Raw genomic sequence first — 27,789 nt, forward strand, 5'->3', positions numbered from 1 at the left:
TAAAGAAAATTAAATAAAAAATTATGGAAAAATTTATTTGATCTTTATGAACTCAACCTCATTTAACCAAAGTTTACTGAATGATGTTAAATTATTATCAGTTATAAAACGCTGATGTAGACAGAAAAATCAAATGTAGACATGTAAATAAAAGCAAAGAATCGTCATATCTTAATATAGATTTAATATCTATTTTATGTAATGTGTACTTACATAAATGATATTTAATCTATAACAAACGACAGCTATTTCTTTTCTATATTAGTTTTGTCTCATTATATAAAAACATCCGAAAGCATCACATATTTATAATAAATAAATGGATTTATCGTAAAGCAAAAAGAAATTTTATAAAAGAAAAATCTTATATTTTATAATTCATAAAAAATTGTTTAAATTGTCGCCTAACATACAGTAGTTACTTTTTAAATTCTAAATATATACGGTCAAGAACATTCTGTATTCATATGTGTATGTTTAAAGAGATGTGTGAAAACTAACAATGATATCTCAACGAATATCTCGTATCATAATGAATATTTAATATGTAAATACCTAAACTAAGGTCATGTTGCACGTGTTCACGAATTGATAGACGCATGGTCTGAAATCACGAATTAAATTCAAAAAGGTTTCATTAGTTTTTATACTTCAAAAAGGAAGTTTTCATTAGTTTTTATACTCAGAAAATATTAAAAAAAAAAAATAGGTAATAAATAGGAAGAATCTTTTTTTTACTATTTTTGCAAAGAATAATTTTCCACAGCCAAACACATTCGATACTAAACGACATAAGTTTAGTTATCACTATAAAAACTAGAAATACTAAATAGAATAAAAAGATAGAATAAAAGTTTAGTTTTCTTAAATAGATTCATTCAAACATCACTTTAGTTCTAAAAGAAAGTATATAAAACAAGAAAAAATAAATTTAAATTATTTTTTAAAAAATATTTAAAAAAATAAGAAAATTTTTAAAGAAAATAAAATTTAAACTGTATAAACTAACTGTATAAACTAATTCAGAATCATGTTATAGATATTTTATTGAAACTGAAGTAAACGATTTAATGTTAATAAATGAAATCAATATTGCTGAAAAACATACTATAAAAAGAAATTTCAAAAAATCGGTAGAAAAAATCGATATCACTTTTTATTTTAATAATTTGATATTTGAGACAAAAGACGCTTTTCCAAGATTTGTGACAAAATTAGGATCAGCAACGTTGTAAGACACAAAAATAGAAAACATGTGAATAGAAAACTACTGGGTAGGATAAGTTTTATCATATGTGTCACACATGCATAATGTGACAAAATATAAATGTCTTCCTAATCTTTTAAAAGGACTCTCGTACAGTCGCATTTTACCGATAAATACGGTGTAATTTTTTTGTAAGGAATTTGTTTACTCAGTTTATCTATCTATTTTTCTTCATGTAAATGTTGTTTTTGTAGAAATGATCGAAACATTGTTAACGCTGCAATATTAATATATATATATATATATATATATATATATATATATATATATATATATATCTTTTTTCAGTTCTGTCACTCAAAAGACAAGAAATTATATATCTCTATTTTACATGTCCTATTCCTCTTAAATTTTTTACTTCATACGCTGATATACAGTCACGGGAAGAGGCGGAGACGGGAAATAGACGTTGTTAGGTCACAACCTCTTGATAATAAAGCCTACCCTTCACGGGACAGTCAGATGCATGCATTTGAACGTCACAAATATGTCCGTTCTAATCTTTCCGCTATAGATACTAAAACATCCTAGGAAAGTTTCGATAAGTTTCACTTTCACAGTTTCTGCTTCTTCTTCTGGTGCGGGTAGAGGAGATCTCTATATCTCCCGCGTATCGCAAGTGGGTGATGACAGAGCCCTCGGCCCGGGAAGCGGACCATCTGTACGAATGGGCCAGCGTGCATAGGAAAGATTTGTAAGCGCGAGTGGGGAGCTGCACTAGCTGGGGAGCATAAAAGCACGCACGAAGAAAAGCGCAGACGCTTTTGTCGTGTTCGCCCGTGGCCGTCGATCGTGTCATCGACTGATTGTGCGAGAGTAGTGTTAAAGTAGTTTGCGGTACTCGGGGAGAGAAAGCCATGGGGCTCGCGAGGGCGGCCGTCTTCGCCGGCTGTCTCCTTCTCTTCCTGGCGGTCGACGCCTCAGGCAGTAAGTAAAGCGGAAAATGCGCCTCGTCGCTCGTTCCTCTTTGCAAAGTACTCCGGTACTTCACGGTACCCACCCTCTTGAGGGGCCTCTGGACGGCGGCCGTTGCATTCGCTCTTCTTTCTATTCTTCGATGATCACGAAAGCGTGAAAGTTACAGGACCGAAGTTATAAAACCGAAATACGTACTGACTTCTTTTCTCAAGTAAAAGAAAAAGAATTTCTTAGAATGAAAGATGTAACATGTATTAAAGAAGGAAGAGAGCTAAATAAATATATTGAATGCAGACTTGTATATAGAGATACAATACGATAGATTCGTAGAAATTGTATCGATGGAAAAAATACAGAACTTTTGACTTTCCTCGACCTCGTAATTTTCATGCTTTTACACATCAATTTAAGATAGAAAATAGAACAATCAAATATATAGCCTCGACCTTCAAGATATTAGTTTCTAAGATAATTGATAAAAATAATGATAAATTAATCATTTAATTTAAGTTGATTAATAATTAAATAAAACAAGTTGTGTCATGTTTTCACATTTAACGTAATATTTAACACATAATTATTTTAGTGACAAAAATATAATTTCATCCTTTCGGATTGCTTTCGAACAATTTTATCTCGATATCAATTTCCATTTATAATATTTTATATACCCGCTGATATTTCAGGCGTATTTCATGTTGTTACATTCAACGTAATATGATTACGATTAAAATTTTGCTATTCCTAAGGGAGCTTGTAAAACGGCATCTGTTTGTGTCTTGACGCACGAATACGAAATCTTCAACCATGTTCTCTCTCCTGTAGATCGTTCGAGAAGACCGGATGACTTCGATAAGTCTTAATTTTTCTATCAAATTAAAGATTAATGCGCGAGTGTTGATAGAAAGGGTCAACGTGCTCAGCGCGGTCAGGTTTGAATATCATAAGGTTACTTGCCGTGTCAAGGATAAAGATTATCGTCGCGAAATGGATGTCGAAATCGGTGATAATTTTGTGAGCCATAGGACCACGAAAGATCCGTGATTTCGCAGAACTTAATCCGCATTGTTCCATTGGCATTTATTACCGCGACGAACTAAAAATAACAAAAGTATTTCTTTTTATGAATTTGTTCGTTGTAATGCGATTTACGAAAATTTATCTTTCATTCGTACTCACCGTGCCGTCATGTTTATTCAACATGATATTAGAATCATTTTAATCTCCCGCGAGGGAGGGAAACGTGTCGTACTTATGTGCGAAATCTTTGCCTCTTTTCTCCTCTTTAACGACTATAATTCATTCAATGACACGACATTATTTGCATTATCGATATATAATTTTCCATTCTACGCTAAATTACATTCCATTCTGGAATTTAATTAATGATCAAAGTCGACAATTCCGCGCGTGCTTTCTTTATGTTTGTAAATTAACTTTTTATAAAACTTTTTATCGGCGAGCGTGTTTAATGCTTTCTTATTACTGGAAGGAAGATTAAAGAAAATTGTTTTTTAGATTACACTGCCAAAGTAAAGAAAACGAACACCGGAGTCTTCTATTAACAAACAGGCGCGGAAACGTTTTACATAGAATTACGTTGAAAAAAAAATATGTTTAACGATCAGTGAAATAATTTGTGGAAAAATAGTTGTAGATATAAAAAAGATCAGTTCCTCAGTTTTCTGCAAAATTGCAACGTGTAAAAAAAAAACGAATAAAATGAATAAAAAGCTCTCTTTAGTGAGCGCTTTTATTTCAATAAATAACGAAAAGGGTAAACCAACATATGTATTAATTTGCGAATGTACTCTGCACTCGGGTATGAAACAAAAATGAACATACGGTTGGCTACAGATATTATAATCCTATCCAGACAGAAAACTGATGATAAAATATTGCTTATTCCTAGTAACTGTGATTTTATGTTTTCCTATTAATCGATACAAGGAACTCTATTGATAATTTTATCTTTTATTTCTTCCTTTGAGCGTTATATGCACTATTCAAGCTAATAATCTTATTATTAAAGATACGCGCATTAGCGCGTATTAATATATGTATATTGAAATAATTACATACATAGAATACGTAATGATCGTTTTATGCTATTTTTATAAAGATCTCTCTTTTGAATGCAAAATTCCCCGGCAATGCCGGCAGTCACTTTCGAACTCATATTCCTATATTGAACGTAAAATCGTGAGAATTGTGAATATGTTTCCTTTCATTTCTTTCGCACGCGAGTAAATTATCGGCGAAAAAATAAACTCGGAAAATGAGGAGAGCTTCATAATCAATATCGCTCGTGGCGTGAATACGTAATCATATTTCTAAGTAATGAACGTGAGCAATTAACGAAGCCCGAAGGGAATGGAACTCGATCAGTGGCAGAAAGCGGAATTCCTTTGCACGTTCTACGAAGTAACGAAAGTAGTTAAAGAGTTCGCGTATGGCGTATCGGTGGTCGGAACGAGGTCTGTATCATTGAAACGATTACAGGTCCCCCGTGTTCGACCGGACATTTGGTAAATTGATCTGACGTCCCTACATCCCAGTAAAATAGATCCGATCCGACCGTTGCGACGTAACAAACGTTCTTTCACCGGCGCGTTTTAAAGTACGTAAAGGGAACATAAATGACACGGGTCGGACATTCTCTCTCCGCGGCTCTCTGTCTGTCTCTCTTCCCCCCCTCTCTCTCTCTCTCTCTCTCTCTCTCTCTCTCTCTCAAGCAAAATGGTACTGAACGGAGTCCGATTGCGATCGTTGCTTTCTGTTGGCGCGATACGCTTTTTTCATTGCCTTGGCTACGCTCGTCGTATTTTCCGAAACGCCGGAAAGTAGAAACAATGCTACTAGAGTTGGATTTTTTTTTTTTTTTTTTTTTTTTTTCATATAAATCTCTCTTCACACAAACGTAACATCTCTCCCGCTATATCGAGTCACTCAACGACCATTGAAGGCGCATTAAATTCCGTGATAAATGATTACAATGGCGCGCCTGTATGAGAAATGGAAGCGCGATTGTCGGGTTAAAAATACGTGCAGAGAATACGGGTTCATCAAGGAGAAAGATCGACGTTTAAACGGTGCCGTTAAATAATGCGAGAAAGATACAACGCCCCCCCTGAGCATGAAATATGAAAGTAGATACTCTCTGTCGTTTGCTGCGCGAATTTGCATAATGCATACGTTTAAGTAATATAACGAGAACGAAGCACCCTTAATCGCGTCGCGCACATCAGGGAGCAAGCAACGCGAGAAATTATGGTTGCAATTGTTAGATTACAGTAAAATCCCGGCGAGACTCTCTCTCTCTCTCTCTCTCTCTCTCTCTCTCTCTCTCTCTATATATATATATATATATAAATGTCCGTGGTAGATTTCATATTGTGTCCATCTGTCGACGTTGTATTTATTCAGTCAACAAGATAATGTACGAAGAGCGTAATTACAAATTTAATTGGCGAATCACTATGTTCTATGTGCAATTTTTAGTTAGTTTAGCAATTTAGCAGTTAGTTAATTTCTCCAAAAAGAAGTTTATATAAATAATGTTTTTCTAATATCAAATTATATCAAATATTCTCAAGTTATGCAATTTTGAATAAAATTTTATTAAAATAAAATCTATCTAGATTTAAAAAAAAGTAAATTTGTATCTGTAAAAAAAAAAACTAAATCTAGTTTAAAAAATAATTTGCAAAATATAACATTGTTCTTTTAATCGATTATATCTTTTCAAAATATCAATTATTCCAGTGGATATCTCATTTGTCGCTTGGAAAAACGTGTTTTTAAATCAAAGGATAAATAACATAGAAGAGCGGAAAATGAAAAGAGCAATCGAGAGAGATAAAAGTGCTAATACAATTTCAAACGAATTTCTTTGTTTTGTGCAATAAAACGTGAAATTCCAATTGTGACAGTTCGATAATAATACAAAGAAATATTTCGATGAATTTGTAGATTGTCATTAAAGTAACAACGGTTGAGAGAAAGAGATTGATCGTCGGTATTTGCAACATCATTGTCAGAGAAACAATATACATCTTCACTGAATAGATTCGTCCTTCTTTCTATTCTCGAAACCCTTTCCACCCTCTTCTCCTCATCTTTTCGCGCGCGTCGTTCTTTATCCCTTTGTTATTCCTTTATCCCATTGAAGGAACGTTTCCCCTTTCTCTCGTTGCACTTCATTTATCTCTTTTCTTCTTTATCTATTCAGTTGCTGTTATTTTATCTATCCTTTCCCTTACGTCATCATCATTTAAATAAAGTGCAATCTAGATATACCTATTTGCTCTCCTCGGTTGCAATATTTATAGAAAAAAATTAATTACTTTCCCGATTTATTCATAAAAAATTATGTTACATTTTTTCCATCACAACGAAAGGAAGATTAGTAGGGCCTCTTTGTATACGTACATGTTTCTAGCCGAATATAAAGTGTGAGGATTAGATTTAATTGTTTCCGCTGCGAAAGATTGAGCGCCACAACGGAAAACATTAATCGTCACATAACTCTTACAGATACAATTGTACAATTTATAAGTTGCTCTAGTTTTGTTTTCTCCTCCGTACACATTTTCAAAATAACGATTTGTGCCGATACAAATCGGTTATATTTAACGAGCAAATAATTATGCAACTCCTCTCAGTGCAAAGTGCAAATCTTGTTTCTGCTTGTTTTTCATTTCGATTAATCTTGATATGATATTGAGTAATATTTAGTTGGCTCATAATTTAAGGCCGTTAAGAGAAATTTATATTTATAAATTTTTTTCTCAACTTACTATATGTATGCAATACGTTAGACATTATTCATACAGAAAATTGAAAACTGATTTCATGTTGATCTATAGACAATTCTATAGACGTTTTAAGAAGTAGAATACTAAAATTTTGAAAGTGGTTAAAGAAATTAATGTGGAAATAAGTAGCAAATAAGACAACCGATTGTACAAATATATTAAAAATATTTACTAAACAGCAAATACAAATTTTGAAAAATTAATTTGTTTTCAAAGATTTAACGTGTTTATGGTTTTTAATATAATTCTTAATATAATTCTATTTAATATAATTCTTAAATACCGAGATTTTTACATTAAACATTGTTAAAAGATATATAAATTAGACATCTAATAAAAAATTGATATTAATATTTTCGTTACGATAGATGCAGTTTGTGAACTTTAAACTTCCGCCATACTCACTTAATGACATCCGTTATTTCTTCATTATTGACCTAGTAATCTTTTCTCGAAAATAAATTAATACGAAAATCATATCGCTAATGAGACATATCAATTTTGACACTTTTAATAAAACACAATTTACTTATCTTATTTAGTAAAATTATATAATCAGTGTTTCGTAAAAAATATGACTTTCGTCAGCGTATGCTGTGTCAACTGTTATATATTTATGTCATGTTTTCTACGTGTTTGTGCTCCCTATGAATTTGCCATCGATGTTTTCCAAATGTAAGCAAGATAAAATGAAATCAGAGATAAAGGCTAGTATGCAAAACAAATATTAACATTAAATACTCATTAATAATTCTTCATAATATGTAATATAAAATTAATGTATTTAATATTGTATTATAATAAATTGCATGATTTATCAAATGTCTGACGCTTGAAAAATATTGAATGTTAAACGTATATTTAAAAGTCAAGCGCTGTAACAATCGATATAACAACCCGACGTAATAAATAGTTCTTTTTGTACAATTTACTTTTTCATACAATTTAAAACTCGCACAAATTGAAAGATTCGGTAGACTGAGAAAGGAACGTAATACAAATGCCAAATTATTACAGGTACTGCAATTGATTGATACGTTACCTTTTGTAGCTCCCACTCGAAAAGTTACTTCGTTCGAATCAATTTAAATGTTAAAAGGTGAAACTATTGTAGTATACCATTAAACCCGTTGGTTCGCGAGTACCGACACACGCTCTATCGAACAAAAATGAAAGTTCCATGGTCCAGGGTCAAGAAAGTCACGATTAAGCACGTTATCAACATTCGACCCTAGCAGCGAGTTCATATGATGCATAAATATATTTTTTTCGACGTAATCTGCGTCAAACATAATAGATTAAGGCCCGTCTGTTTTTTCTCCATTCGAGTTCGTGTTTTAATGAAATCCGAAAATTAATATTAAGTTAATACGAAGAAATTTTTATTAATTTCTTTTTGTCATTCTTTACTACATCTCCGGCCTGTATAAAAAAAAAAGGGAGAAATAATTCTTCATCTTTCATTCTTCTTATTATAATTTTTGTTACATTAATAATATATATATATATATATTTAATACTAGATACGTATATTTTAAAAATTATTGCTAGCAATTGACATTTTCTTTTTATTACAGGCAAATGTACAGTCGGCTGCCGTGGAAGTAAGTATAAGATTCATTTCAAAAAGAAAAATCTTTAATTTGAAATTATTTTCGAAAAATTTCATAAATTAAAATTGACTTAGACTAGATTTTTACATATAATCAAATGGTTTTATGATCGATTTAATTTATGCATCTCTCGCGTGATTTCTTTTTTAGTGCAAGGAGGTAAAGGCTATGAAGAAGGGCACACATATATATACGATTTGGAAGGAACGTCTGTAACATCGGTCCCTAATGCTCAGGGTGATGCTACTTTGAAATTGAAGGGTACTGTTGAGTTGTCGGTCAAACCTGACTGCATTCGGCAGGTCCGATTAAAAGGCGTATCAATTAATGGAGCCGTAAGTATTTTTTAGCTGATATCATCTCTCTAAAATATTCGTGCCATTTGCGTCATAAAGACTAAATATACATGGAAGCAGGAATATAGAATGGAGTAGAAATGAGGCCCAGAGGGGTGATTTCAACCTTTTCAGAAATATTAAGAAACTTTTAATCTACTTTCACTTAATAAATTCCCGTAAGAAACGCTTTTAATTAACTATTCTTAACGGAAATTAATGTAATGGTTTATATGATTTGTGTTCAATTACTACAATGTGGGCGGAGAATTTACTGTCACCAGTAAATGTTGAATTATTAAATTAGCTTTCATAATATAAATACTTTATTTTCCTTTCCGCTCTATATAAATTACGAATATAGCAGACACTTGTAATATTTTTTCATGTACTACGAAATGTGTACACGTTTATCAAGTAAAATTAAATAAATATATGTAATAAATATATGTAAATAAAAAATAATGTTATGTTATTTTTTAGCCAATATTATTGTCAGATATTGAAAAATACGCGTTGCAATTCAACTATCACAATGGCCATATAGATACGGAAGTTTGTACCGAAACCGGTGACTCACAGGCGTCTCTCAATATCAAGAGAGCGGTCGCTTCCCTATTTCAATCAGCTGTTATACAAGAATCTGGGTCTACAACTCATCATGAGGTATCATCTTGATTCGCGTTGAAATTTCAGTAGAGGAATGCCGATATAATAACAGATATTGTCTGTTTATATTGTTAGGTCGACGTGTTCGGTGGCTGTCCGACTGACTTTACTTTCCACAAAGATGGCGACTCGTTGGTGATACAGAAGGAGAGAAATCTGATCCGTTGCTCCCATCGCGAGAGCATCAGAAACAGTCCCGTGTCCGCGATCTACGATCAGAAATCTGACATTCAATCTGCCCCGTTGCTGTCGTCGCGCCAGACGATCGAACAACGTTTCAAACGCGGTATTCTGAACAAAGCAACTTCGGTCGAGACGTACAAATTGAAACCTTGGAGCAACGGAGACATCAGCGCTAAGACGATTGTGCAAACCACTCTGACGCTCAAGGGTGAAAAGGGTGACAGCCCGAACGCTCCGGTTTCCCAACCGAAATCTCTGATCTTCGAAGCGCCGCATTCCGTCGTTAAATCGTCGGTCGACAGTATCACCGCGGCTATAAAGGCAGCGAGCGCCGAGGAACACGACGGTGTGAAACATGACGCGGCGGAGAAGTTTGCAAAACTCGTTAAGATTCTTCGTCTCAGCAGCAAAAATGATATCATCGCAATCTATCAAAAGGTAAAAAACGGCAACGGTTTCGACAAAGTCTTGGACAAGAAAATCTTTATGGATGCCCTTATGGATACCGGAACGGGCGAGGCGGCGGAGGTAGCCGTGAACCTGCTGAAGAGTCACGAGCTTACCAGCACCCAGGCTCTCATGTTTTATGCTAATCTCGCTCTCGTCAATCATGTGAACTTACCGTCGGTAAGTGTCGTCACTTCTCTCCTTGATCAGCCAGACTTACCGCGTCTTGGTTATCTTGGAGTCGGTCAAGTGATCGGCAAGTACTGCCAAGAACACACTTGCGAGAACGTAGCTGAAGTCAAGCAGGCCGTTCATAAAATTCGCGAAAAGATCGGCAATGGAAAGGCGAAAACCAGAGAGCAAGAGAACCTCATAGTCTCAGCTCTGAAAGCACTTGGTAATACCAAATATCTCGACGATGCCACACTGCAGAAACTGGCCGGTATCGCTGAGGACAAGAATGTTCGGAATCGAGTCAGAGTTGCCGCGATCGAGACTCTGCCTACTCGCTGCACCATGAAATGGAAAAATATTCTTTTGAAAATCCTGGCCGATCGCGAAGAGGACAGTGAGATCAGAATTAAATCCTACTTATCTTTGGTTGCTTGCCCTTGCCAGCATGTTGCCAGCGGTCTTAAAGATGTTTTGGACAAAGAAACTATCAATCAGGTAGGATCTTTCATCCAGAGTCATTTGCGTAATCTACGAGCATCCGTCGATCCGAACAAAGCTGAAGCGAAGAGGCATCTCGGTCAGATCAAACCTCGAACCAAATTCCCAGAGGACTTCCGCAAATTTTCCTTCAACAATGAATTATCGTACAACATGGGTGGTATCGGAATCGGTGATTCCATAGAGAGCAATGTCATCTACAGCCAGAATAGCTTTGTACCACGTTCCATCAATCTAAATCTGACCTCTGAGGTATTTGGAAGATCTTTCAATTTCTTGGAACTCAACACGCGCATCGAGAACCTCGATAGATTGCTCGAATACTACTTTGGACCCAAAGGCCGCTTGACACAGGATGAGATGGAAGATTTAGTAGAGAAAGGAGCACATAAGGTAGAGAATATTGCTCAATACATCAAACAGAAGGTTAATAAATTGCGCGGCAAGCGTGAAGTTAAACAGGGAGAACTCGACAAATTCGCCAAAGGTGTGAAATTAAGGAACAATGAGGTAGATCAGCAACTTGACATAGACCTGTCCGTCAAGCTGTTTGGCGTCGAAATGGCCTACCTGACCTACGACGGAAATCCTACACAGTTCACGCCGGAACGTATCATCGATAAGATATTTGACGACCTCGAGGGCGGATTCAACAAGTTGAAGAACTTCGACAACAATTGGCAGAATCACATGCAGTTCCTCGAAGCGGAGGTCGTTTATCCGACTAATCTCGGTATGTCTCTTTCTCTCAACGTGGTCGGCACCAGCGTGGTTCATATCAAAACATACGGGAGGGTGGACATTCCGGCTATCTTAAAGAACCCGGACAGCGCTGATGTACGATTTGGCTTGGAGCCCAGTGCTTCTATTCGTATTGCCGGTAATATGGTCGTTAAAGGATTTGATATCGAGACCGGTATGAAGATTGTCAGTACGTTACACACTGATACAGCGTCGGATGTGACAGTGAAATTGTTGGATGGCAAAGGTATCGATATAGTCATTGGCATGCCAAAGAAAAAGGAATTTATAAGCGTTAGTAGTGAGATTTTGCTAAGTTCTGGTAATACGTATAAGGCTCCCAAATTTGGTAAAAGCAAGGTATACAAAGATTGCTTCGAACAACTCGCTCCTATTTTGGGTATAACAGTTTGTGGTCACGTGGAATTCCCCTATGATGGCATCGAATCGGTGCAGAAGAGAGCTTTCTTCCCTCTAAATGGTCCATCGAAATTCAGTATTAATTATGAGAACAATGATCTGCCGAGTATTCATCTCAAAATCTATCACGACAAAACACCCAACTCTAGATCGTTTGAACTTTTGATAGAGACGCCTAACAGCAAAACCAACAGACGTATATCTTTGAACGCCGAAGCAGGTCTCGAGCCCAATAAACATCTCAAACTGTCTTTCGATTCTCCCTTCAAGAAAGCCTCCGTTGAAGCAGTTCTAAAGATTGAGCCTCAAGAGCACACACTCACAGTCACCGTACACAATGATAACCAGGAATACTTCGCGCGCACTGGTCTCTTGGTCAACGGTGCTAAATACAAGCCAATTTTGGAATACAAAGTACCAGAACACATCGAGAAATTGGCAAGTGCCAAATCTGGATTGAAATCGTCCAATCACGGCGGCCAGCAGTATCAGATGCAAGGTACCGTAGAACTACTCGATCATGACGGTGGCAAAAAGTATGTTTTCGACAAGGTAGCTCTCGTCGCGAGCGGTCAAACACTTGCCAGTCTCGATGGTTACGTTCATTCTGCAAAAGATGCTGTCGACCTGGACATGAAAGTGAATTATGGTGACGAATCTGTCGCTCTTAAATTGCAAGCGAAGAGGAAAGAGGATCATTACCTCTCGGTCAGTGTCTCGGCATTGCCGTCGAAGGATCCCAATATCGGTTTCAACATCCAGTCTGAAATTGAAAAGGAAATGTACGCGTACAAATACAATCTGGTCTTCATCCACGGTCCAGATCCGAATTCCAAGATAAACCGTTTCAGTCTTGAACATCACGCCATCACCAAACCGAATACGAATGGGCTGAACTTCGTCGTGGGTGCATCTACCAAAATCTCATATCCCGCCATGAAGTTCAAACTGGATCTCGTAGGTAAGGTAAGGCCCACTTCTATCGAAAGCGAGATCGGCCTGACTTACGATAAGTTCAAGTTTGGTTCGAAGCTGTCCGCCGAACGAGACATGAAGAAGGTGGGCGATTACGAAGTCGAATTCGAAGGCGAACTTCTGCAGAATAGTATCAAATTGGAGTCCAAGCGTACAATTATTGATCCACACAAGAGCAAATACAAGAACAAGCTCGAGCTTGTACCAGGTGGCAAATACGAAGCCGACGCACTGGTCACATACAATTGCGACAAGAGTAATAAAAATATAAACGTTGAACTAGATAGCGATCTGAAGATAAACGACAAGAAGATCAAAGTCTTCGGCAATTTGAAAGCCGAACGTCCGAATAACGTTCAGTCAAGCGCGTACGTCACCGCCAACGATGTCAAGTATCTCGACTTCCAGCTTAAATTGCAACAACAGGGCAAGTATCCTCAGGGTAATCTGAATTTGGACATGAAGAACTATCTTAATGTCGTAGGAGAGATGTCAGTCCGGAACGGCAAAGGTAATGTGCAGCTCTACATTGACTTGCCGAAGATCAACCGGAAGATCAAAGGAACTGGCGATATGATGATTACCGACACACAACACAATGCGGACTTCGAGCTGTTGTTCGATGCAGAGAAAGACCCAAATAAACGTATCAAATTGTCCACCAAAAACGATATAAAGAAGAATGCTATAGACTCGAAAAACGTGATCGAGCTGATGAAACATAAGTTAGAACTGAATGGCAAGGGTAAATTAGATGGTACTCTCAAAGAGGGTGAACTGACCCTTGAGGGAGACATTACTCTGCCGAAGGGTCGTTATTTGACTGCTAACTTCAAACGTATATCCAAAAAGAATGATAAAAACAAGTATAATGTGCATCTAAGTGGCGAGCTTGCGGACCATGAATCTAAGGGCGGTAAATCGCGAAAACTCACCTATGTTGAGGACACTAATGACTTCGACTTCAAAACAAACACGTTCGACACCAACTTTCAAGCAAATTTCATCAACTACGACGGTAATAGTGAACAGCTTGAGTTGAAGGTCAAGAATCTCCAGAACACTGACGGTCATAAGGAAGTACAAGGGATCTTCCTGAATCTGTCAGGATCGCGTACTCCACGACCATTCAATCTGCAATACGAATGTACCGAAAGTGATAACGGCGAGATTTCATACAAAGGTGCTTCTTCCTTTGGAAAAGATTTCCAACTCAAGGTAAGCGTAATAAAATATTTTCTGATCTTTTCTCCCATCGTACATGCACGACGACATGTCACTAGGTTTGTAAATCTACGTTATCGTTTACAGAGTTCCGGAAACTTTGTTCCCGGCAACGACATTGACAAGCCCTGCACGTACAAAGGCAACACGGAGTTGATATTGCCATCCGAGAAGTTGCGTAACATCAAGCTCGACTACACGGACAGTCTGCTGATCCAGCAACAGAGCGATGGTATTATCGATTACAAGGGATCAGTGGCGATCGTTTACAACGATGATAAATCTGCCAAGATCGATAGTGCTGTCAAGATTTCCGGTATTGGCGACGGCGAGCATCTTTACGAGTACGATCTGCAGCTCGATACGGTTATTCTCAATTATCCACCTATCAGTATCCAGGATCACTTCAAATACGAACCCACCAGCGACAAGGTGACGGTCACTTACAACACGATCCTCAAGTACGATCAGAAGGAGCTAACCCTCTCGCTCAACCCCGTCACGTATGATCACGATTTGACGCACATTGACGTAAAGGCCAAGGCCACCACCCCATACGAAAAGCTGCATAATATCGACCTTGAACTCAAGCATGAGGTACCGTTTTTACAATGCTGTTAATTATTTCTTCGCATCTAGAAATTTCTCAGCTAAGTTTTAAATCGAGATCTTTCGCGTCTCATTGATTAACGTTCCGTTAACCGAACCTGTGCAAATAACTCGGGATTATTCTGGTCGTATATATTGCTCCATCTAATACTCCGCGTTGCGCCATTTATAATAGTTTACTGCTTTACAACATATATACAGCGTGCTGTTCAAAGACGAAATAAAGTTTACGTGTACCCTACGAGATTGCCGCAGGATGACACTAACTATCTATCACGCGCATCTAATTTTCCATTTTCTATTTATCTTTGAAGAGAGAAAACGACGGGCACGTAAGGAAGACCGACGCGGCCTTGACCGTCGACGATGGAAAGTACACGCTCAAGAGTGAAATTCGAGACGGCGGTGTTTCTCCGCTGATGCACATAATTTTCACTAGCCCAAAAGGAAAGACCGAGCTACTCTCGAAATTCGAGAAACTTGGCGAGCAGGAGTACACAGGTAATTTTATTCAAATTCAAGCAAAGATCTTCTGGTTTATTTTACACCTCCTTTTCCGAACAATATAATATAATTTAATATTTGTTTATACTGTATATATTTTCATTTAAAAAAAATTAAATTTCCCGTTCGTTCCTTTGATACTTATAATGAATTCGCACGTTCATTTTCAGGCGAATGGAAGATTGAGACGCCAAAGGGCTTCGCCGTTGCCGACGCGCACGTCAATCTAGATAGCATCGACAATTTCGTTATTAACGTTAATTTGGACAGCGACAAGCTCAAGCATCGTAAGATTCACGCCGAAATCGCTAACAGACCCACCGCCAAAACCGGCAGACGAATAATTATCATCGTCACCAGCGACGGCAAGAACATCGTGACCGGAAGGTATGTAAGAAAAATCCGAAACAATCCGAAACAATAATTGTGCCGTATACTTAATATTAGTAAATGTGGCTAATAGTGACTCAAGCGAGAAAACAATTTATATAAACGCGCGAAGACGAGGTCACGTTTGAAACGCAGGAAGTCTGCAATTCGTTTTCTCAACACTCCTGACTCCCATTAGCGAATCCTGTACGTTCCATCGCTTCTGTTAAGGCTGATATTCCCGCAGTAATTCTAAATGGTATTTTCTGATGGCGGCGTGGATACACACCTCTTGTACGTACGTAAAAGAGGTAAAAGATCGATCGCCTACACGCGGCGACAAAGCAAAGAGTAAAAGATGTCCTCAAGTAATTAACGAAAGGCCACGAGGTCATTTTCGAAAGAGATACGATCAGAGATACGAACAGGAGCCGTATCTCACCGTTCACCTCGCCGTGTAATTTCATCGATTCACCCGCTAAAATTAATTCAAGCGGTTTCCTAGAATACATTTCGACTGCCAGTTCTTTTTATTCGTCTCATCGAAATCGCCTCGATCGAATCGTAAAAAATGTAAAAAAGGAGTTAAGCGGTTCCACCGAAAAAGTAGAATATAATTGTCGATCATACGATCTTACAACAAGACATTTCTATCGTCCAATAAAAATATCAATCTACCTGTCTTTCGAACAAAAGAATAAACGATAAAAAATGGGAGTGTCGCTGGTTATTTGGTTCTTGACAGAGAATACACAGTATTAGCAATTTATTTCATATTCTGTCAATATATTTTTTTCGCAATGAACAACAGAATATTTTGCAAAGAGCAATTACGAGATACTAAAGTGAAGTAACGTAACAAATCAATAATACCTAATAATTCAGTATAATTATAATAATACAAATGATAATAAAAAGAAAAAAAAAAAAGACAAATGTATATTTAAGTTAAGATTGTCATTTGTTCTCAGCACGAACTACAAGAAACGCGACGAAGCCGGCAAAATCACCATTGAGGGAAGCGGCAATCTCAAGGTAGGCGAGAACACGAGGAGTTCCTCCTTTACGTATACTCGCCAGCGATTGACTCGCGAGAAGGATGGCGAAAATGGCGTGGTAATCGTCCTGAACGCCAAGTTCGATCCAGCGGCTATTGTGGGCGAGCTGAAGCTCTCGAATAAGGAGCTCCTCATTTTCAATAGTTATTGCGAGCAAAGCAAGGATTGCGCTCACTTCAAGCTTCAATCGAACTTCGACACGGACAGTAAGTCAAATTTCGTGCCATATTGATATCTTCTCGTCTCAAAGAAGATTACAGCCATCGTGCCGAGAAAGACATGTGTCAATTGTCCCGCATGTGCAATTATGTGACAATTATCCCGAATGTTTATCAAACAAGATTGGAAATTTAAGTTCGCAGTCATTAGGCAAATACTTCGCTTCTTTTTTCATTTCTTCTTACAAACTTGCATCTTGCAATATTTCTCTTTCTTTTTTTTTTTTTTTCTAAATTCTCTTTTCCACTGTTTCTATCTTCAATCTAAATCTGGAAAATCGAAAGCCATAGGAAATTTATAGTCCTGTATAGTGAAGTAAAGCAACAATATGTTATTATTACAATAATGCTATTGTATAGTAATACTATAATAATAATGCTATCGCAATAATGCTGTTGGGTAAATATAATATATATTAATAATATGTTTCTCTTAGCGTGCTCTCTCCCGTTTAATTTTGATGAAATGAAAATTACAACGTAAGCTCAACAATATACCGTAATAAAAAAGCGTTTCATAAATAAAGGACGGTAAGTAAGGCGCTCCTGGAAATACGCTTTGCGTGTCGGGCCGGTCTTTTAAAAGCTTTACGCCTTGTCGCGACAGACCTGAATTTGTAAAAATATAAAAAAAAAAAGAAGGTACACACGCGGAGACCGTACGACAATAATAAACCCTTGCGATTGCACAAGATAAACGATATCGCCGGCGATCTCTCAGGAAATCATCCTTGCTATAGCCTCCGTCCATATACGCAGGTTCGTCGCATTCATTGGATAATTAAAGAAATTCCCTCCAAGTAGACCGACCATCGACATGCGTAGATATACCATTATTGTTCTCTCTTTGTCTCCGTCTCGTGCGTGTTTCGCAATACATCGCAATCCTCGTGCACGTACGTACGCACGTGCACACGTATATACGATGGAATTTCGCAGGGGAGGATACAAGGCCTGCTACCCCCTTATTTCGCAGAGCCTACCCGCGGATCCCGGTCGATAGGTGTTCTATTCTCGCGTGATCTGCGCCTAATTCGTGCCTCGCCTCAGTTATTAATAGAGAACCTGGAATTGCATCCCTATGCGCGACGACGTTGCGACTGGTGGTGTTGCGGTGGTGGTGTTGCGGTGGTGGCGGAGAACGGGTGCACAAGCGACGGCGGCGTGCCGCCGCTGCATTAACTCGAGTGCACATTTCATTCTTTTTTTTTTTTTTTCTTTCTCTTTTCTCTTCCTTTCTCGTTTTTCTTGTCCCTTTTTCTCCTCCTCGATGAGATCGCGTCGCGAAGATCGCGATGCGAGAAGACAGGCGTGACCACCGCGGGTGGTGGCGGAGTTACACGGGACGATATACAAGGAAAAAAAAAAAAAAAAAGAAGTTATCCGACGGTGCGGAATGACGTCACGCCACAAGGGCGTGTGCTCCGCTGACGTACACGCGTCTTAATCCTTTCTAGCACCGCGATGACGTGTAGCGCGATAAAGTTTACTTCGTTTTATTTTTTTTTTCTCACCCCTACCTTTCCCTCCCTCGGGATCAATTTGGCCTGTCGGGCCTCAAGAGTTCGCGGAAATTTTATTTCCGCGATTAAAATCGAGCGGGGAGGGGGGGCTGCCTACATGTAAATGGGGCAGCGAGTTTCCAATGACAGCATTAATACGTTATGATCCTTTTACAATTGCCCAATAGTATCCTGTAAAATGTATGCTAATTGTTCTCTCACGATGTTATCACAATTATCAACTTTATCTCTGAAATGTCATTGCATTGTCTAATTTGTCTAATGGTCTCGATTACCTCTAATTTCGTTTGATAATAATTTCATAATATGTGACACTCCTTAAAAACTGTTATTACTACTTAATTACTATAACTTAATAGAAAATAAAATAGAAAAAAATATATGACAAGTGTTACAAGGGATTATTTATTAGAATTCACTTCCGTCATTTCTCATTTTCACAGAGACAATTTTCATAATATACATATTTTCATTTCACAGACAAGAATTACCTGAATCATCAAATAACAGTGGAAGTAGACCTAAAGAAATTCAATGTGCCAGCCGAATTTGGATTGAAGACAAGCACTGAACTCAAAGATTCCAAATTTGATCATTCTGCCAACTTGTACTTGCACTCGTCGAAAGACAAGTCCCAGTATTCTTACAAAGTCTACGTTCATCCTAAGGAAAGCGGTACGAAAATTCTATTTCGCTATTAATAATCCTTATCTATTGAAACAATGTATATCACGATTACGCAATATTACTGTACCTCAATATTGTCCATCAGATTGAAAAGTTAAAAAAACGCTTTTCCTTTCATAGCTGCCATTTTGACTTTGCCTAACCGTGAACTGGCCGTTATTGGCACATTCGATTTGCCGAAGACGAAGCAAACCGGAGCATTCAAAGTCGATGTTTCCGTTTACTTGGACAGAAAGAACAAACCATCCGACAAGACCGGTGTGATCGCCACTGGCGATGTTAATATCGAGAAGGACAGCGGATCTATTAATGGAGAAATCAAATTCATATATCCGTCTCAGCCAAAGGTACATCGCCGGATGTATTCTTAGCGAGAGATTTCTAAATTTATAGGGAACGGTAAAAATAAATTACATTGAATGACGTATTTGAGCGAACAAAAATTTAACTAAAAAAAGCATTTCCAATTTCTGCGCGAATAAGGTCAAAGCTTTTATATAAGCGAGCGAGAGAGAGAGAGAGAGAGAGAGAGAGAGAGAGAGAGAACTCGGTAAAGCCTTTATTGTCGATTTTTCTCGCAATCTAGCGAAAACGTCGAGTTTCATCGAGGCACTTCGCCATAAAAAGAGCAATATAATACGTTTTCTGTCGATTTACATCCGCATGTTCAGCTCACTTTTCGTCTTTATCGCATTTCTCGGAAATTCAAGCATTGCTAGATGAACAGCTCGCGATTTGGTTTTCAAATCACATCGAATGCGTATTTCTGTCTATCAGGATATGGCAGTAAAAGGTAAACTTCACTACGGCGGCGAACACCTGCTGGATGCGAATGTGGATATCGATGTATTCGCCAAGAGGACGCAAAAGATCAACGTGGTGGCGAAGCTGAACCAACATAACATCGAGAAAGGTCACAACGTCACCAGCGTAATCGAAGTGAACAGCCGTGGGCAACAACTCAAATTCGATTTGAAATCGCACGCGGCGTTGTCGGAGAACAAGATCGGCTTCGGTAGCATGTTGTCATACATCGACTCGCATCAAAAACCAAAAAGCATGGGCATTCTGTTCGCTGCGGATCCCACGACGGCGTATCTTCTTATAACTTCACCTAATAAGGAAATCCTCAGAGTCGACGCTAAACTAGAATTAAAGAAAAACCTACCGAAACTTAACACGGAAGTCGCGATTGTGGGCAACAAACCTATCGTATCCCAGTTCGAAGCACATGATTGGAACAGCTTCACATATACGGAATATGATCAAGGTAAAGTTTATAATAAATTAATAATTTTAATCGACATTTTATATCTTTTTACAAAACTTTAATCGTTAAGTTGAATCTAATATTTGTAAAATGACTATCATGTGTAAAATGACAAAAAAATCAATTAGTGATATTTTGTATCATATTTTGTATCATTATGCGAATTTTGATCATCTCGTATTTTAGCTGAACCTAATACAAAGCTCGTCGTCAACGGGCGCCTCGTTCTCGGGCAATTGGCCGAAATCCATGCCGATATGTTCAAGGATGGAACGAAGCAGAATCTATTCCACGGTTTGATCCATCTTGATGAAAAGAAGTTCTTGAAACCTGACTTTGGTTATAACAAGGACAATGTTGTCCATGTAATCGTGAGTGTTTTTTTCGCATGCTTTTTCGCGATATGACGAATACACTATTGTTTATTAATTTTACTAATATAAAATTAGGAAGAGGAACGATGCCGCGGCATCGAGCTAATGAAACAACTCAAAGATGCCTCTATCGAAATAGTCAACGAATTAGAACAAGAACTGAAAAGTTTTGTGGAACATTTGAAGAAGGCTCAACCGAACATGAAGGCACTCTTGGAATATTATGAAAGTGAACTGAATAAACTGAAGACCGAACTCCATGCTGACCAAACCATGAAAGATATACAAGCTACTTTGTAAGAATTCCAATTACACTCTTTTCAATTTCACATTACGTTTAATATTCGTATTATTTTACATAAATTTATGTGTGTGTGTGTGTATGAAACAATAAAATTTTATAACATTTCTCAATAGATATAATTATATATAATATTAATAATAGGAATGTTATAAATTTTTATTATTGCCTTTCACACACATAAATTTATGTAAAATAATACACATATATTTATACAGAATTGTTATATATATAAAACAACAATATAAATATTATTAAATTTGAATCAAACTTTAAATCAGGTTTCAGGCGCTTTAAATTTTAATTCGTATGTAAATATCCTCTTCAAAATTCAATTTATTCGTAGGTCTCTCTGAATTACTATACGCTTAATATCAATCGTATCTTTCCAGGCACAAATACTTTGGAGCTATCATCTTAGCCGTAGGGGATACCTTGAAACAAATATCCGCGCGATTAAACGAACTTCAGAAAGAGTACAATGAACTAGTTGCCAAGATGGAAGACGCATGGAATACGGTTTATCCTCAGCTGAAAGAATCCTACAACAGGATAGTCAACGCATACATCAAAATCATCGATACTATTGTCGAATTTTCTATGGTCCAGCTTAAGATGTTACTCACCGTGATTAATGACCATCAGAAGGAGCTGAAAGAATTAGCGGTCATGGCTTCCGAAGTTGCTCAGGACATCGCTAAGGTCATATTCAAGGCGATTGCTCAGATCAACAAGGACGTCGACGAATTCGTCGTCTTGTTGAAGAATCAAATGAAAGCTTTGCCGATCTACGATCTCATAAAAGAGCAGTATCAGGATGTTATAAACTTCCAAGTTCCGGAAAGCGTATTGGCCTCAATCCACGAACTCAGCGAGGCCATAAAGGCCATGCTACCAACTGAGGAACTTCGACAGCTCTTCAGCGCTACTTATGAATACATCATGAAGCACGTCAAACACGAGAAAGTAAGTTTCCTTACCGATCTTACATTCGCATTTTGACATTTCAGCCGGTAGCGCCCTTCGAACGATTCAAAAAATTACTAAAATAGTAAGAAGCACCTGAAATAATAGATAATATGCATTCGCGCAGGTTGACGATACCAGCGAGATTAAGAAGATTTATGATTACACGCTCAACGCAATCGCGTCTCTCGTTAAACTTCTGGAAACCAGCGGCACACTGGATAACCTGATGGGCAGCTTGTTTGATACTCATCTTCCCGAATTAGAAATGTTAATGAAATTGCCAGCGGTCACCTCATTCAAAATGTCTCTCATTAATCTGATACGCAATAACGAACTGCCATCAGCCATGGATCTGTACTATACCTACAGGTTTCTTCTTTTTTACTCTTATTTAATTTTTTTATTTTTAAGGTGTTTGCACTGAATTATAATTTTATGTTTTTTTTTTTTTTTTTGCGAGAAATAGTAACATTAATGTTAATCGATTTTTGTACTTCGAACAGACCAACTTTGCTGCCTTCCAACATTATACCGCCCTTCAGCAAGTTCGGTACCGTTGTCGACGGAGGACATTTCTTCACCTTTGACGGCAATTACCTCAGCATGCCCGGTGACTGTACCTATATCTTGGCTCAGGACATGCAAGATGGCAATTTCTCCGTCGTCGCCAACTTCAACAAAGGAAATCTCATTAGCGTGACCGTTACGGAGCCTAAAGAGAGCATCACGCTGAAGAACAATGGCAACGTAAGTTTATTTCTCTTATCTCTCTTAACAAATTTCCCATAGCGCCGGTAAGTTACGTAAATATGTGACATGAATTGAGAACCAGGCCAAATGGGTTGCTGAGGTAAACGAGAAAAGGAGAAAGGGAGAAAGGGTGGATGGGCAAAACCACCAGATCATTCTCATTCAGTATTCCGTGTACGAGTCTTATAATGCAATCCCGTATTGAACTGTAACTTTATAAGTTTACTGGGGAGCTCCAAACTTCTCTGACAAGCCAAACTCTATTATCCTCGCGTCGTTTCTCTTATAGACGGACGGAGCGAGGGAGGAATAAAAATTGCCATTGTTCACCCCAGGCCCTTGTTGTTGTAAAATCGCGCCGACCTCGCGACCCGGCAATTTCCGCGCGCTCATTTTTTTGTCATTCTCGCGTCTCTTTTTTTTTTTTTTTTTTTTTTTTTTTTTTTTTTTTTTGAAAGAAACCTCGTTCGCTTTTTGCACGCATTCGCGCGTTTCTCTTTTTTCCAGATCCTGGTGAACAACAAGCCAGCCGAGTTCCCAGCCAACACGAAGAACCTGCACGCGTTCCTCATCATACCGACTATGAACGTCAAGTCCGACTACGGTGTGCACGTCATATGCAGCAAACTACATATGGTTTGCGCGATCCACGTGTCCGGCTTTTATCACGGAAAACTACGCGGTCTTCTCGGTGATGGCAACAACGAACATTACGACGACTTCACGTTGCCGTCCGGAAAGGTAACTTTAAATAAACAGCTTCTCGCGTAGAATGTCAAAGGATCGATCGCGTTTACCAGGCGGTTATTTCTTGAAAGGATTTTTATTTAACAAAAATTTCATAAATTATGTTTTAATTACGATCGTTAAAAAAAAAAAAAAAAAAAAAAAAAGCGATATCTTTGCATACATCAGAGTGATATAGATAAAAAAATATTCTCTCCTTCTTGAGTTAATTCTATTATGAGAAAAGTCGAAATTGATAGCTTAAATACGCTGAAGGTAAAATGAAAAATGTAGACATGTTATAAATGTTTAATATAATCTGCTTCCTGCTCTCTCTCGGAAGCTCGTCCTTCATTTTCTCGGCGTCGCGCTTCTATTCATAAGGCCTTGCGGTAATATCGTCAGACTATAAATCATGTTCTTTGTATAGTTTTGCTCTTATTCGAAAGTTTCCACTTCGATCAATAGACAAATGTCTACGTGGAGTGGCATTCTTTTCCGAAGGGATCACGAATTCTCGAAGAGATCTGCATTCTTTCGTTGCGAGATAGATATCTAAGTTCGTAGTTTGTGTGCAAAACTAGAACAACCAACGGTCTATATACCTGCGTTTCTTAAGTGAAAAGATAAAGTATCTCATATTTCCGTGAGCGAAATATCTTCTCCTGTCGGCAAGTTTGAGAATGAAATTGCATGTTCTACTTTCAAAAGTAAAAATAAATAACGACGAGTGTTTTGCTACGAAAAGACCTTAAGATCGTAAGATGGTAGAGATTTGCAGTGCTTGCAGTGATCTCTAAAAGCGCCTTTCTCGCAATTGAAACAGATTACCGAGAGCGAGACTGAATTTGCTAACGGATACAAACTGAAGCCCGATTGCGCGGCTGTGAATGCGATCGATCACAAGACGAGGCAACGTAATCCAGTCTGCACTGACTATTTCTCCGGTCAGAAGTCTACATTGAAGTAAGTACATTCGTCATTTAAAAGATACGATTAGGCTAAAGATAATATACAGAAAATGAGACGGCAAAAATACAATACGTTCAAGGCAAAAAGTTTTGTAATTAAAAAAAAAAAAAATATCGAACGGCCATTGTTTTTACACTGTCTATATTTTTTTCAAATATTTGAAAAATAATAATAAATTCTCTGGAAATAATAAAATCACCGTAACCATTTTACCGCCAACTTCGATGCAACTTACGAAAATTACGTTTCTCCGTTATGTTTTAGAAACTGTTTCAACTACGTTAATCCGACTCATTACCGAGACGCTTGCGACGCTGCCGCTAACGGAAATCCGCAAGCTCCCTGCACGCTTGCTGTTGCTTACTTCTCCGCTTGCTATTATAAGCGTATTTTCGGAATAAGCATTCCACCCGCTTGCAGTAAGTTAAATTGTTGACTTGTACTACTTTACAAAGCGTTGAATCGAATACAGCATTAATAATACCAGGAAAACCAACATCTCTCCTCTCCAAGAAATAAACTTACTTAAGATGTACGCGATATGAAGTCTACTTCTTACATTAGGAGTTGATTAATAGAAAACGTCAGTTTTAAAAGAGATAAATGCAATTTAGAAGAATAGAGATACTGCTTCTTAAAAGACAAATATTGAAATGTGTGCTGTAACATTCTAGCAAACTGCAAAGTTGGTGGAGAAACGATCGCCATCGGTGATACTTTTAGCGTCAAAAACCCGAAGACTCAAGCCGATATTGTCCTGGTAGTCGAACAAAGTACGGAAAATGAGAAAGTTTTTAAAGATTTGATTCCAACGTTGGTGGCCGATCTGAGGGAGGAATTCAAACAACATGGCATAACGTACGTAGATATTATTAAAATTGTAAAAATATCAAAGTACTTTTCAATAAATGTAAACCAGAAAAATACGTGAAAGACATTTAGAAGATCAGACTGCGACTTCAGAATGTACTGTGTACACAGTTCTCTGATCCGATACAAACGTACTGCATATATCTGTCATATTTGTCATATCTCAACAGAGACGTCCATATTGCCTTAATCGGTTTCGGCGACCACATGAAGTGGCCGCAACATTACACCACTAACGGCGGCAATACTAACATCGAAGGCGATGTGAAGAACATGAAATTCGAGAAACCAGAGCCAATACTCAGTCTCGAGGTAATTTATCATTTCACAAAATTACATACAAGAGAGAGAGAGAGAGAGAGAGAGAGAGAGAGAGAGAGAGATGAATTTTTCAAGAGCTTTTGAATACTTTTGAATACGCGATATATTTGGATGTTCGCAGGAGGCCAAAAAGGGTAATATGGAGAAGAAAATGCAATATCTCGAACAAAGAATAGATCTGGAGTTCGGTTCCTTCAGCTTATCCGATGCTTACGAGGAAGCCGTTGGCTATCCGTTTAGACCTGCTGCAGTCAAGGCTGTCGTTGGAATCTTGACCTTTGCCTGCGAACAAAGTGTACTGCCTCTATCGGTGAGCTTTCATTTGTTATTCCGTTGTATCGCTGATAAGTTCATAATCAAACGTATTACAAATGTACGGATAATATCACTGATATTGTTCAGCTACAATATATGATTTATTTTTCTATCTTCGAATTATAATTTCAGATGAAAACAAAAAACTAATCATAGAAGCCGTATGTACAATTAATCAGTGGAAAAAAATTAGAAAAATATCTTCGATGGAAAATATTTTCGAGTGTTTTTTTTTTTATCAAATTAGCGTAATATTTTAATTTTTCGTTTGTCAACGCTACAATTTAATAAAAAAAAAACACTCGAAAATATTTTCCATCAGAGATTTATTTCCAGTTCTTTCCAGCAATTAATTTTATAATTAGCTTCTTGTTTTTGCTCGAAATTATAATTCGAAGATAGAAAAATAAATTAACGACAAGATTCGGTCTTTTTCCAGTATCAACAATTCAGGCTTCTAATCGCACAGAAGATATACCGAGATTTAGGTCTGACTTTCTATCAAGTGCATCCTAGCGATATCCAAGTCTCTGGCAAAACGCAAAAGAACATTGTTGGTTACGATAGCGATAGTGTATACGTATTCGGCGACAGTAAAAAGAAGCCACTGACTGGAAACACCGATCTTAGAAACAATATAGTCCTTCCTACATTTGACGTGTGTGCCGACTTTGCTGTCCGGGTGAGTACAGAAATAAAATACAAAAAAAATAATTTAAATATTTTAAAAGGGATGTAGTTCCTAATTAACATAAAAATTAATGACTTTATGAAGTAAATGCTGAAAAACGTAAAACAGATTGTTATAACATATATTTGTTACAGAATGGTGGAGCAGTGTTCAGTTCCAGCAATTTAGTGGATGCTAAACCAAATCAGAAGAGGCAGTTCGCTCAAGTTACCGCTAGAAAAATCGTTGAGGATCTTACGAATGTAGAAATCGAACAGGATTGTACGTGTGAACAACATCACGGATTCGGTGGACGTCCGCGTTGTAAGATTGTGGGACGCAAGGAAAAGGAACAACTCGCGGTGAGTATCCATATTTTAATAACAATTAGTAGAAAATTAACTACAAAAATATTATAACTATGAACGCTTTAGCGTTGATAAATGCCTTAGAATAAATGCCTCAACGTGACATATAAATCTAGCTTGACATCAACGTTAAGAATGATATAATTTATCTTATCGCAATGTTATTACAGAGACACACGAAGGGAGGAGTAAAGGGTTAAAGGAGCCACAGTACTATGCATACTATTATTACTAATTAATTTAGATGTAATGTATTTGTTACTTTGTTACATTATCGTAAACAATCCTTTTGAATAATAAATGATATAATTGCATCATCCGATCAATACTGCTGATGTTCCATAAGTCGAAAAGAATATCAGCTGCAAGATTCGAGTTGTATCTCACAATAATTTCTTTCATTTTCTAGATCTAACATAAATATGCAAATTAATACAAATACAATGAATTGGTGTACGATTTATCAATGTACCAGCGATGTTTTACAGAGAAAAATAAACATTCAACATATTGTTTGTATGTAATAAAAATTCAATAGTGATTCTTTGCCTCCACAAATAAATTTTTATATTTTATTCTCCTTAAAGAAAGAAACATACTATAAATATATATTTTATGCGTACTTCGCGTGCAC

General features: G+C 37.4%; 1 protein-coding gene across 1 annotated transcript; it reads left to right on the top strand.

Annotated features, from left to right (window-relative positions):
* Positions 1-2,003: 2,003 nt before the first annotated feature.
* On the top strand, positions 2,004-27,685 carry apolpp (retinoid- and fatty-acid binding glycoprotein apolipophorin). Its single transcript, XM_011644092.3, has 26 exons — positions 2,004-2,194; positions 8,580-8,606; positions 8,766-8,950; positions 9,434-9,616; positions 9,695-14,275; positions 14,369-14,878; positions 15,205-15,391; positions 15,565-15,781; positions 16,735-17,027; positions 19,043-19,237; positions 19,370-19,596; positions 20,027-20,519; positions 20,706-20,890; positions 20,969-21,189; positions 21,587-22,160; positions 22,288-22,532; positions 22,667-22,910; positions 23,421-23,654; positions 24,466-24,605; positions 24,876-25,030; positions 25,286-25,469; positions 25,652-25,793; positions 25,924-26,112; positions 26,557-26,799; positions 26,943-27,149; positions 27,326-27,685. Exons 1-26 carry the CDS (start codon positions 2,125-2,127, stop codon positions 27,353-27,355), a joined length of 10,161 nt encoding a protein of 3,386 aa, XP_011642394.2. The 5' UTR covers positions 2,004-2,124; the 3' UTR covers positions 27,356-27,685.
* The last annotated feature ends 104 nt before the right edge of the window (positions 27,686-27,789 follow it).

This window comes from Pogonomyrmex barbatus, unplaced genomic scaffold, assembly GCF_055798465.1.
Source record: "Pogonomyrmex barbatus isolate J1 unplaced genomic scaffold, ASM5579846v1 scaffold22, whole genome shotgun sequence".
NCBI classification, from domain to species: Eukaryota; Metazoa; Arthropoda; class Insecta; order Hymenoptera; family Formicidae; genus Pogonomyrmex; species Pogonomyrmex barbatus.